Below are 14,159 nucleotides of genomic sequence, written 5' to 3' on the forward strand. Positions count from 1 at the left end.
AGGATTTTCTCAAGAATCAGGTGTCAACTACAGTTCTTGGATGCAGCTTTAGTTCATGGAAGAGTTAAGCATACAGTCAAGCATCTAGATCTAACTACCCATACTACGCATTAGAAAAAAGACAAGTCTGGCATAACAGAACTCTCAATTGATTCTGCAACTTCAAACTAGAAGGAAAAGGAACTGTATTCCTTGATGAAATCGACTGTATGGTGCAGCCATTTCCAACAGCGAGATACTGGATTTGAGGATTCAAGTAGACTTGCTCCAGTTTTATGCTGTTATACTCCACACTTATTCTTGGAACCATTTCTTTCCTTGCAGACCACACCTGCTCCCTTTCTTCCTTATAAAATTTTGCCATCGATCCACTTTTTCCATCTTCCTACTCTGATCTGTGGGAACCCGTGCCAGTATTCATGCTTCCTTATTAGTGCAGTTCTACACAGAAAACAGACAAGATAAAAAAAAGGAGACGATCTTCTTCAAACTGTGTGAACTCAACCGTATCACTCGCATTTGTGACAACGGATCTGTATTATTTATTACTCCTTTTAGCACCACAGAGTGAATATGGCACTAAGCAAGATGAATTCCTGCATCTGTGACACCGATGTTTGCTGATGCATGAATAATCTGGGTAGATGTGACTGAAAACAAGGCACTGATCTCATGAAGACAACTCACGTGCGCTGTGCAGCATCAGACCCAGAGTGCTCCACGCTTTGTGAGATCAGACTTATCTTTTCCTCAGAAATGCTGCTATATTCCCATAAATTTATGGAGCTTTCTAGGGGAAAAATCTCCTTCAGAGTTCAACACAACCAATGTGTTTGGGAGTTCCTAAACTACAGCTTGGTCCAGCTCTTCACTGCCCAGTGGTAGGTTTAGCAGCTGTAGCAGAAGGGTAGTCCAGGCAACTACCAGATCTGGAACAGTTCACTCACTACAAAGCCAAAAAAACCCAACCAACTAACACAAAACAACAACAACCAAAACCAGCAGCATCTAAAGCAACTTCCTGCTCAAGTCCTAACTCATCCAACCCAGATCTAAACATCACAGAGCTCTACAGAAGCTAATATGGAAATACAAAAGATTATTGTTGTTATTGGTTTTTTATAATATTAAAACAGTACATCTAGGAGAGAGCATTGTACTCATAAAAAAAAAAAAATTGCTGTCCTCTAAGTAGAATGATTCCTTGTGAGCACTTCTGTTTCATTTTTAGGAAGCCTACAACTCCCCACAGAACTCAGCCTAACCAAAACAAATAAACCAAAAAGTCCTGGAATATTTCAATAAAAATGAGCTCCGGTGCTTCTCTTCTTTTCTTCTGTATTTTCCTGAGAGGGATAATTAAACATTCTTCAAGCCAACTAGCAAATATTTTCTTTCACTTCAGGACGTTTTTTATATCCTACTTAATTTCAGCAACCTGGAGCTTAAAATAAATGCCTTTCCACTACGAAATCAAACAACACCTAGTGTCAGACTTTTACTTTGATTTGGGGTCCACCGTTTTCATGATCAGAAACTAAAGAAGATACCTACTTCATAAAAAAATTATATTTCAGTAAAACATTTACAGCACGCTGAAATCATCATCTCTGAGATAACGTGAGATACCAGTATACACCTCACTACAATGTATGTCACAGCTACAGCTTTTTTTCTAAACAGCTAAATATGCCTAAAAGATAACGTCCTGTTTTGTCAGATGAGATTACTATGACCTTAGTATACGCAATATCCATCTATATGCCAAAATAATTAAATATAATGCATCACAACCTCTCCTACATATTCATCTAAATTTTATTTACAGTTGAAGGATAGCTATTTAGCCAAGTAATAGACATTCCATGTACTCTTACTTTAAACTCAGGTTCTTTATACCAGATATTTCAGTAGAACAAGACTTCAAATCAGTTCAAGCATAAAGTCTATTTGGACTCTATTTTCCTGTTAATTGTTTTAGTCTTTTTTTATGTTTTACAAAGTGATTGTTTTATAGGTAGACACAGGAAACCCCTTATTTAACAATTTTAAGTACCAATGCTTTGGAGCTATATGAGAACATTAAAAAAAGTTCTATTTAAAAGTTACTGCTAAATTAATAAATATTTAGCATCTGGTCTCAAATTGTTTGTATATCTAGCAGTTTGAAAATGAACCAAGGTCAACGTCCTAAAGCTTATTAGAACATGAAGTTAAAATGGTATGGTATTGTTAAGAAGTACCATCAAAGTGTTTGTGTAAGGAAAACAACATTCATTGTGAACTTTTTATAAATAAAACTATAAATTATTAATGGCAAAACTATTTTGTTTAATCTCTGTGACATTATTTGTCTGTTCTTAAATACAGTAGTGCCTAATTTTTTTGATGTAACCTTTTTTAAACCTAAAGGAATCAAGAAAATGTAAAATCTGCCCCCAAATCATGAAAGTAGAGAGGAATCAATCTCATCTAACTTTAGTTATCAAAGAGTCGGTAGGAAGGTGCTGAAGCTCCCAAATCTGCAAGCATTGAAAGGAACAGACCTTTAATGTGTACTGATTTGCATACAGGAAAAATAAAGAAACAAAGACATAGGTAGCCAAAAATTATTAGCCATAGCAACAGAATATGGGAAGAAGCTCTGGTAAACTGATGTCTTTTGTAATCTAACATTAATGCTGAAACTACGTGTTTGCTATATACCTTCCCATTATCCTTCAAAAGAGAACAGGTTGGAGTTTAAATTTCTCTTCTACAGATTGTTTCTTCATTTCACATATGCAGTAAGTTACCTTGTGCACAGACAAGTTTTATACGGAAATTTAAAATAGAGAAAAATGTAGAGAGCATCAGGTTTGAATGGGCACATATCTGGTGGAGTAAAAAAAGTTGGATAGTCTTCTATTACAAATCATCCAACACTATCAAATTTACTGTTGTTGGTTCATTTAGTTATTGAATTACTGTCAAAATACTTCAATTTCTCCCTGTAAAAGAAAATATGCCACAACTTAGAGTTTATATTTGGGACAAAAAGAAATTATATTTCAATTAAGGAACCTGACACACTCTAGATGGATTTCTTGTCAGGAAAGATTATTTCACAGTTATTGACAAACAAAACTTAGTTGCCTACATAAGATCAAATACATCACACATTTTAAAATCATAATTTTGTTGAAGAGTCTGTCCAAAACAAACAGATCTTGTTTTCCATTAGCACACCTGGCTTAACACTAGATCCAGCAACCAACATAAATGGTCGCAATCCAGAGATTAAAGAGAATACACTTGATTTTTGAAACACAAACTGCCCAAAATGGGACAAGCATCCTCCTGAGTTCCCAGGGAACATTAGACGCTTCAGAACAGAACCCAAAATACTGACAAAACCACCTAGAGTTTGCAAGAAAAATGTAAAGCGTTACAGTACTTGAACTCCTATGTCTTCTGTTGTGCTCAAGCACTGCAATCAGGATCCAGAGTTCAAGCTCAAGCCCTCAGGACAGATACCTACAATGTTGGGTTTTTTTTTTCTCAATTAACTAAGTGTCATTCATTGTCTTCCTGCTAAAGAAAGGCTGGAGAATAAAAACAGGAAGGCTGTATTGTGTACGATAGCCATGTAGGTTGAGCAACGGCCTAAGACACAGGAAAACACGAGACTCTAGGGCTTTTTTAGCAGAGTGTATGAAACATTTTGGACTTTGATTAGTTCATGAGTTCAAGCCTTATTAATTAAAAAATATACAAGAATAATACAAACCTGGATTTCTATGTGACGAGGGTTATCAATGAACTTTTCTATAAGTAAGCGATCATCGCCAAAACTTGAAGCAGCTTCTTGAGATGAAAACCTAAAACCTTCCCTTAAATAACAAAGACAAAAAGGAATCATCTGTATTTTAAAAGTTAAATCAAGTTCTGAAGTATACAAGGAGAAGGAACACCTATTCAATCCAGTCATCTGGCAGATTTCATCAAACAACGCACACACACACAAAACCCAAGTGTTACCATTTGCATTTGATTCTTTAATGAGCATCCCTTTTTTCTTTCTTTTCTTATAAAGACAGAAAAAAAAAAACCCTCTTAAAACACAGAGAATTTCAGTGTGTTTAAAAAGTCTGGACATGTCCAACAATTATCTGTGTGAATTTTCTTTGTTGGCATTTTCTTCCACAAAAGTAATAAAGTAATCATATTTTTAAAACCATTAATTGCAAAGTACTTGTTATACAGAAGTAAGGGCAAAGCTCACCATTATTTAAGGTACACAGCCCTCTTAATACTCAAGAATAGCAAAGGTTAGTTGCACATTAATTAGATGAAAGAACTGCAGATATAATATTGCAGACCTTGTAAATTCAATCACTGAACACAGAACCTGAAGATGCAATACCTCACTCTACAGAGCATACCAGTTGTACTACTAGTTTTCCCTCCATTAAAGTATAACTGAGTGTTATAGTGTGCATTCTGTATACTTTCCCCTGTTTTTTCTCTTATGTAGGTAATTACACAAATAAAGACTGTAAGATACTATATTTGTTACTTTTCACTGCAGAAAGATTACTCCTACAGAGCATAACTGCTCACAAACAACTCCACATGCAGTTTTCTCAGCGTAAAATGTACCACAATGCAGGGACCCAAAGGCCCAACCAAAGTTTTCTACAGGCTTGGTGGTCCCATTTATGTTGATGCATATGGTAAGTTTGGGGTAAGTTTCTGTGAGACTGACTACTGAAATGCAACAGCCCTGATATTTGTGCCCTGAACAAGAACTACAGCACAACTGAATTGAATTTCTGTGCTTTCCATCCCTTGAATCGAGTTCAGGTCCAATAAAACCCAGACAACCAAACCATGAGATAGGTAAATACACAGTATAAAGATAAATATGTTTAAGGGTATTTCTGCACCTTCTTTCAAGATTGTAGAATAATATATGCTACAGTTTTGAGAGATCATATTGAATATACAATACTAAACTCATATTTGACTTCAATATATTGTATTCCTTAATAAAAAAGGACATCAAATTTGTGATTCTGTACACTACCTGATCTGTCTAAAAAATAAAGCAAGGTAACAAATAGTTATACACAGTGTTTGAGCTCACTGAAACAGATTTAGAGCTATTTTACCTCCTATATGAAAGGCTTTGTTTCCTTTTGTAAACATTCTATTAGACAGTTTTATGCACAATTGACTATTTTTCCTTCATTGAAGTATGTGCTAATTAGAAATCTAAACCAAAATACTTGTTAAAAAAAAGAGTCAGGTGCCTAATTATCTAATCCATACATCTGTAAATCCTTTCAAATTACGTAAAAAAGGATGACTATCTCAGGTATGCTGACCTTGTTTGCAGCTTACAAATCTGTGCAGTTGCATTTGTTTAGTGATAAAAATTACCATAAACACACTTCACCTTCCCTAAGGAGATCACACTAAGCAAATAGAGATGAAACTAGTTCACAGAATAATAGAATCATAAAATCATTTCAGTTGGAAGAGACCCTCAGCATCATCAAGTCCAACCATAACCTAACTCTACCACTAAACCATGTCCCTAAGAACCTCACCTACTGAGTCTCCTTATAAATATTAAAACAAAACAAAAAAAACAACAACAAAACAAAACACACCATTTAGACTAGAAGAGAATTTGTATTTGAAGCCCTATCACTATCCTTTCACCAAGCAACAGCCCTATGGGGCCCCTCTGCAGGGCAGATGCAACCCACACAGAACAACTGTACCGATATGTGCAAACAAATCCAAAACTTTCCTGCCCTCACTGACCCCAGAAGAGAAGTGCAGGGGGACTTGGGGCAGGGACACTTGAGCTCACTGCCCCTGTCTGGGCCCAGGTACAGTTCACCACACAAGCAAGATGCTGTCTGGAGCGTAATCAAGCCTTGATGTTTGACAAGACAATCATTTAGGCTGACGTACCTCACCTACATGGAGACCATTGTTGATATCTCTATGCTATGACTCAAAGTAAAGAGGCAACCTGGTCAGAGGACTGGTGAGCAAGGGCTCTGTACAGACCCACACTCCAAACACTGCATTCTTAGGGACATGGCTTAGTGCCAGGTTATGGTTGGACTCTATGATCTTAAGGGTCTCTTCCAACTTAAATGATTCTGCGATTCACTAACCTCCCAGTCACAGGGCCATCTTCACAGCCTGCAAGTGCCAGCCACCCACACTAGACCAGGGGCAGAACAGAGGGTCTCAGTCAAGGAAGAGGCAATTCAAAGTCTCAGACACTGAGTGTTTGTGTGGTTTTGGTTTTTCAGACTGTGGATTGTTTGGGATAGAGGAGTTTTTTGGTTTGTCAGTGGTGTAGGTTTGTTTGGTTTTGGGGGTGGTGTCTGTAGGCTTTTTTTTTTTTTGTTCTGGATTTTCTTTGGGTTTTGTTTTTAAACAGCAAACTAACCTCCTTGACATCTGCTAGAAAACCAATACAGAAGACCACAAGTTTCTGATGGATGCTAGGGACTTCTCAACACAGACATTATATGAGCTGAAAAAGAAGAATTACCAGTAGCAGAATATGATGGAATCAAGGATATCCTGAGAAATCAACCCATAGAAGTCTGTTAGACCAGATAGGATGCTAAGAGAGGCAGTTTATGTCACTGTGGGACTGCTCTGTCATCTTAGAAAGGCTTTGGAGGATGAGAAGATTTCTGATGAGTAGAGGAAGACAAATATTGCATTCACCTTGGAGAAGAGCATGAAAGAATCAGGAGAACTACAAGCTGGTTTGCCTCACTTGAATTCTGGGGAAGAGTCATAGGGTAAGATCTCCTAAAAGCTATTTCTAGACATGAGAAAGGGAATGAGAACAGACTGAATTCACCAATAGTATCATACTTGACCAATCCACTTGTCTTTTATTACTACACTATGAATTACATGGCAACAGTAGATATCACCTCCCTCAACTTTAGCAAGACCTTAATGGTCTCCCACAGCACCATTGTTTCCAAGTGTGCTGGCTCAGCTGGGATAGGGTTAATTTTCCCAGGAAGCTGGAAGTGGACTGATCCAAACCAGCCAAAGGGATATTCCATACCATACAATGACATGCTCAGTATAAAACTGGGAGGAGCAGGCCAGGGGTGATACTCATTGCTCAGGGAATCATAGAATGTCCTGAGTTGGAAGGGACTCACAAGGATCATTGAATCCAACTCCTGTCCCTGCACAGGACAACCCCACAGTTCACACCATGTGTCTGAGGGTGTTGTCCAGTCTCTTCTTGAACACTGTCAGGCTTGGGGCCATGACACCTCCCTGGGGAGCCTGTTCCCGTGCTGCCCTGCTGTCAGAGCTCTGCTGTTCCCAGATTGGGGGCAGGGGGGTGGTGGTGCAATTGCGTTCAAGCACAAGCTGTGGTCCAGGGTTTGTTTCTTCCAGGATCAGCTGTACACAACCAGTGCTCACAATCACTGCTAGGCAGTCGGTTTTCTGGGTTGGTAAAGTTGTATTGTGTATCCCCCACTTTGTATGTTATTTTATTGTTATTGTTTTCTTTTCCTTTGCTGCTCTGTTAAACTGTTTTTATTCTGAGTTTCACCCTTTGGTTCCCAACTCTCCTCCCTGTCCCACTAGGGGAGGGAAGGGTATGTAAAAAGAATGAGCAAGTGGCACACAGTCCTAACTTGACAGCTGGGACTAAACCACCCCACCAAGATAGAGTGTTACAATCTACATAGGTGTGCAACTGGATGGGTGAAAAACTGGCTAAATCATTGGGCTCAAAATTAGCAGTTCATTCTCTACCTGAAATCCAGTACAAGGGAATTGCCCCAGGAACCAGTTTAACCTCTTTATCATTGACCTGAAATAGAGCACCACCAGTCCGCAGACCACACCAAAACAAGGTCATCATTTCAGAGAGAGCTAGACAGCATGGACGAATCAGCTCACAAGCAGCTTTTTTTTTTTAGGATTACATGGATTTGGATGCAGAAGACAATACATGATGTCAACAACTCTTCATGAGATATTAAAACTATCAGATACTGACAAAACAATGTAATAAGTTGAGTCACCTTCAAAACACTCAGTCAAATGTTGTTCTTCAGACAAATATAAAGGAACAATCTTAGTTCCATAATGCAATTAATGAAAGTGTACAACAAATCTTTTATAACTTCACAGATCTTTCTTCAAGACACACTGTAAGAGAAACCTCAATGCTCTATTCCATATGTAAATGCAAATCTGTTCCTATCTTCAGTTCTCTTAATCTCACTTTCATCTCCCTGCAACAAGTGCTTGGCCAACTTAATTTTGTCTTCATTGCTGCTTACCTGTAAATGTTCAAATAAGTATTCCTCCTTGATATCAGGTTCAGTAACAAGTGTTGATCTGTGACTCAGTCTAGGTATTTTTTCTTGTAGCACTTTTTAGATATTACTGTATAAAATTACACTGTAAAGAAAAAGCTTGCATAACTTAACTAAAAGGATTATTGTAGGAGCACAATTTGCAAATAAGGAGCTCAATGGTATTTCAAAGGCTTTTCACAACCAAAGCAAGTATCTGAAATTAATATAACTTAGAAAAAAATCACTGAGTCAAAGTAATATCACTAAATTAATTTTGTATGCAAGTATACAAAAAATAACATCTCTAGCTAGCTTCTGTTGATACCAATCGGCTCTATCAGGTGACTTTCCAAACAATAACCACAACTTTTCTCCAGAACAAGTTTGCAATCATGATTTTAGATCCAGTTTTCAATTTTTAAACAGTTACTTTAATTGAGCTCCTCTGCTCTTTTCTGAGCAAAACAAGAAATGAATGCCTTCCTTTCAAGTCCAACATAAGCAATTGCTGCCTGAACAAGATCAAGGCAGTAATTTTGGATTCTAAAGCAGTGGGAACAAAGCATCCTTGTAAAAAAAGCAGTTTATTCTAGATCTTCATTCTAATGTGTAAAACCTTGCTTTCCTATTTAGACTTCAATATAAATAGACTAGAGATGGCAAGATACAAAAAAAACCCCACTATCTCATATTTTCTTTGCATCTAAAATTTAACTGCTAGCCAGTTATTGGTTTTTTCCAGCTTTTAGATTTTGATAAACAGAAGTTTAATAGGGAACACAAAACTATGACAGGGAAATCTTGCAGGTGACTAAATTAAACTGATGAAAATTTACGTTGTACTCTGAACTGATTACAGTATATGTGGCTGCTCTCTCCATGTGGAAAGGAAAACATTTAATACATTATCTAATTTTGGATCAAATATGCTTTTTGTTACAAGCCAAAAAAAAAAAAAAATCACAAAATGCATTTTTCTGTAACATCAGTGGCACATGAGTTTCAAACCAGGCTCCTCATCACCAGAATATCAGCAGAGAATGAACTGCAAGCGTTCAAGTCAATAACAAAGCATCTTGAAGCATTCAGGATTCAGACAAGCATTATTAGACATGAAAATGTCTGTGTGTTTAAACAAACTTTGTTTCAAACAGGCAAAAGCACAATAGTTTGCTGAGACAAATATTTTAAACACAGAAGTACACAGTTTATTAGAGCACATTCTGGAAACACCATATGTGTTTCCACACACAAATAATCAGTTTCATCAACTTTAACAGAACTAATGGCACGCATTAATGTTTGAGAATCAGGGCCAATAAGTATTCTAACTAACACACAGACAATTAATACATCAGCATTCTGAAAGGCATAGAGCAAAATGTTATTTACAGTTTGTCATTAGACCAAAGGCAGTTTTAAGTGTTGGGTTTTTTCACTCGAATTAATAGACCATGTTTGGTAAGGTTTATGCAAAAATTAATTTTAATTAGACACATGCAAACTCCTAAAGTCTACTGCTCACTGCACAAAAGTGAGAACACCAAATAATATCCAATTTCGCTGTTTAACATTTCATATCTGCTCAACTGTCAGCTCACAGTGGCTTAATGGGACTTCAGTAAGTGCAGCATTCATCAAGGCAAGCGTCTGGACAGCATCTCACCTGGTCTCTTCATCATCCCAAGCGATTCTCATGCCTTTCCCACCACCACCTGCTGAGGCCTTGATCATGACAGGGTAGCCTAACAGCGGGGAACAATTAGACAGAAGTTCAAACTTTGTTCAGTTGGTCAGAGAAACATGACAACTGACCACATGTCCAATAATGCCATGAGACAATAACTTCGTTTATTAAAACACTTTGGAGGGAGAGGAGAGATTTTTCTTTTCGGGACTTAGCTGTCAGTGCAGTGATTTCTGAAGCCAAGAAAGGTTGTCTTCTCTATTTCATTTATACCAAAAAAAAAAAAGAAGCACTGAATGAATTATTTGCAAGTAACAAAGTGATTTATGAATAAAAGCATTTGACCTTTTTAAGCTCACATTTCTTTAGGAACAACTTTTTTTCCTTTGTTGCTGCTGAAATAAGCTACAGGTATGATAAAATTATTTAAAAGATTACTAGGAAAAATAAGCAGGAGATCTTCATAAACTATTAGTTAAGACATTCAGTAAGCAAACCCGTATCTTAACACTTCTAGTGCAGTACATTTTAAATAACAGAGCACCTCAAAAGAGTTGTGCTGCTTAGATATTATGTAACAATAAGTATCACAGAAAGCAGATTATGCTTTTATTTTAACAATAAAAAAGGATTTTCCCCAAACTGACATGTAGTAAGAAAAACTAAGCTGCATAAATCTGACAACATTGTGCATAACTAGTAATATTTTACTCTCAGAACAAGATAACTTAAAGGCATGAGTCAGGACCTTAGATTTCAAAAAGCCAGAAAAGTGCATTAACAAATTATGCCATTTAAAAGCAGGTATGGTAATTATTATCTGTTATTATTTTTATCTTGTAGTATAATATTTTAATTCGAAGAAACTTCCTAAAACAATTTCTTATTCATATCAGCAAACTTCACCTTTCTCCAACATGAATGCACAAAAATTTGAAAACTAAGGATCTGATTAGGAAGTTTTTGACATTTCTAGGACAGCAGAAAATTCTCTCCACTATGTTAAAGGAAAATCATAACATTAAGCCAAATATCAGACCAGTTGATGTTCTCTGAGAAGAAGAGTCCATGGCAAACTGAACACTCTATATATAAAAAGCTTTGATCTGGGGACAGAAAGGGACACTTGAATATGGTTCTAAGTACAAATGGTCAAGTATATCATATGTGTAACTAATGTTTACAATTTCTTTCTGGAATGTAGATTACTCTTGCTCTGTCAAGTGACAGTGATACAGTATGCCCACCTCCTCCCAAAGTCATTTGACTAAAAGGAGGATCAGAGGAAGATAATTAAAACCAGCAAGATCTGGAAAATCTTTTGCTTAAAAAGACTGAAGCAGACACACCAAAAAAGGGCGTAATACAAGCATAAGAAAGAGTAGTGTTGATTGGAAGGCAAGAAAGCAGCACTAGTAAAATAGAACATTACATTGACACAGAAACACCAAAAAAATGATTTCCAGCATAGCATGTTATTAGACTGTGAAACACCATGCTACAGAGCATTCATATGGCTAAAAGCTGCAGAAAGGTAACAGATGAGCATTTGTAGAGCACAAATCAAGTTCCTCTAAGCAGTGATGACCAAAAGGCTATAAATCTTCATGCCTTAGAGTCTAAATTCACCTCTAGTTACTAGGTATAAAGGTAAGATGAAACACAGCTACGCAAATGTTTTTTTTCTTTTCAATGAGGGTGGAAACACTGTCCCAGGTTGCCCAAAGAGGTGGCAGATCCCCCATCCCTGGAGACATTCCAGGCCAGGCTGGACGGGGCTCTGAGCAACCTGATCTAGTTGCAGATGTCCCTGCTCATTGCAGGGCGTTGGACTAGATGACCTCTGAAGGTCCCTTCCAACCCAAACTATTCTGTGATTCTATTAAGCTCGCTAGAGTGTCTCCTACATTTTCCTGATGTTTCCACAGAGGAGTACAGGATAAGTCACAAAGCAAAAATGGGTTTGATTCAGAACTAGAAGTATTTTCAAGGCATCTACAATCCCAGAGATAAAAGTGCATGTGTAAAATAACTCTAGATTGCATGCAACAGTGAAGTTCAATTCATTTTCATTAAATGCAGTATACGCAATATCCACACAATTCATCTGTGCTGTAGCTGTTGTAACTACTCAGTTCCCAGACAAGTCACTGGCTATCTTGAAATGAAGCAAAAGGCACATCTTGTATGATTTTCATGCAAGAAATAAGATTTAACTGGGTAACACTAGTGATCTTACACCTCTGGCAACACTATCACCAGCTGGAGACTCTCTTCAACTCAAGAGGCTTCAAGTCTGAAATTCTGAAACAAGCATTGTTTTAAGCCTTATTATGGCAGATTCACTGTAGCAATTTCCATTGCCTAATCTTATTCAGTGTTACTTGTACTTGAAAAAAATCATCATCAATGATGCTAACAATTTCAGTCTAACAATTTCAGTTTCTTGAATGGCTTGCTGATTTTACTTCTATAAGCAGAGTCTAGTCCTAATTTACTGTTCTTTCATCTCAACAGCAAAATAAGCACGCTGGCAGTGAGCCTCAGTGAGTCTTTACATGTTACAGAATATAGAAGTTCACATATCACAACTCACATGGTTAAACTATCAGACAGGATACAAGGGTGACTGGTATCGCTCATCAAGTGCGGAACACTTGGCTTCTCCCTCCACCTTTTATGTATGGTGATTACATGCTGACCACACTTGTATGCGAGGCCATTAAAGACTCCAGAGAGAGACAATATCATTGAAAAAAACAAAATAAATGCCAGTAAAGGCCTGTTCTGAGAAGATACAGACAGCTTTTTTTAGGTTAAGAGGAAAATTACTTTGCAAAGCACCTCTACAAGTCAGGATGAAGATTAGCCAGTTCTCTGAAAATAAAGAGACTTGAATTTTACTCAAACATGCTTTTTACACACTTCTTGTTCTCTGGGGCACTGAACTAAGCTAAACAGCAGTTCTTTGGCCAATACCAAAGACTGATGTGTGCTCAGACAAGGAAGGCTTTGTAGAATCTAAGTTTTGCATACTTATTGAGCATAGGATGCTGGGATCAGGATGTGTTACTCATTGTTCTCCTAACCACTCCTGTACCTTTCAGCAGCACTCAAGACCGATGCAGTATGCTCACACTGACTGGCTGGATTACTTGTGGGAAGGGAGAAGCATGCAAACAATTTCTAATAGCATTTATAAAGACCCACAACAACAGCAATGAAGAGTCCCACAAAGTGGGCACATTTTGAGTAGGTGTTAGGTTTTCACCCCTTCCCTCAAATTAGATACAAAAATCACATTAAAATTCAATAAAGAATAAAAACTACTCTTGTTCTACAGTTTTACATTCTCATGACACATCTGAAGGATAAGTCTAAAAATATCTTAGAAGTCAGAAAAGTAAAAAGCTGACAAATCTGAAGATCAGGCAAACATTTGCTGCTGAACAGGTACTATCAAGTTAGACCTGCTTTGTTTCCCGGGGTAGGGGGGTACTATTCTGAGAATCAAAGTGGTAAAAGGAGTAAACCAACTTCTGATGTTCCACAGCTCTTAGTTCTCACTCTTTGCCACCATTATTTTAGATATCCTTTAACCATTTTTATAAAGTTGCAGGTAATAAACCATAGAAAGCATGGTGCATTATGAGTTTGAGCAATACTGCATGTCGCAATACCAGATTATTTTCAGTATATATTATTGAAAAGCTAGTGTTAACCAAAGCCATGTCAAATGAAATATGACAAAAACATGGTTTTCACCTCTTCAGTTTTGTATAGACTTCCATTTAAACTGCCCACACTTCACAGCTGTTCAATTCTTTCAAACAAGCTGAAGAGTAAAACTTCCTGGATTTTCATCAGTGCTTTGGAAATCAAGCAGTTCTTAATGCACAACTTACAGACTTAAAAGTAGCATGGAAAAAGAGCTGATGTGATTAAGCACTACAGACAGGATCACAAGAAAACAGCCCACACAGACAAACAGAGAAGAGAGAAAGGAGCCTATAAAGCAATTGGTGCCTGAACTGCTTCCAGTTTTTGATTTAGCCTAGTAGCTCTGTCACATTCTCTCTTGAAAACTTGGGAGAACACATCTCAAATGAATG

General features: G+C 37.3%; 1 protein-coding gene across 1 annotated transcript in view; it reads right to left on the bottom strand.

The window, feature by feature from the left end:
- PCCA (propionyl-CoA carboxylase subunit alpha) overlaps positions 1 to 14,159 on the bottom strand; it is a 285,773-nt gene that overhangs the window by 186,928 nt on the left and 84,686 nt on the right. Inside the window, exons 9-10 of the mRNA XM_080356435.1 lie at positions 10,027 to 10,105; positions 3,770 to 3,872 (exon numbers count right to left, since the gene is read on the bottom strand). Of these exons, the coding sequence (XP_080212561.1) occupies positions 3,770 to 3,872; positions 10,027 to 10,105 (182 nt within the window). The remainder of the gene's footprint in view (positions 1 to 3,769; positions 3,873 to 10,026; positions 10,106 to 14,159) is intronic.

This window comes from Nesoenas mayeri (assembly GCF_963082525.1).
Source record: "Nesoenas mayeri genome assembly, chromosome: 1".
NCBI lineage: Eukaryota > Metazoa > Chordata > Aves > Columbiformes > Columbidae > Nesoenas > Nesoenas mayeri.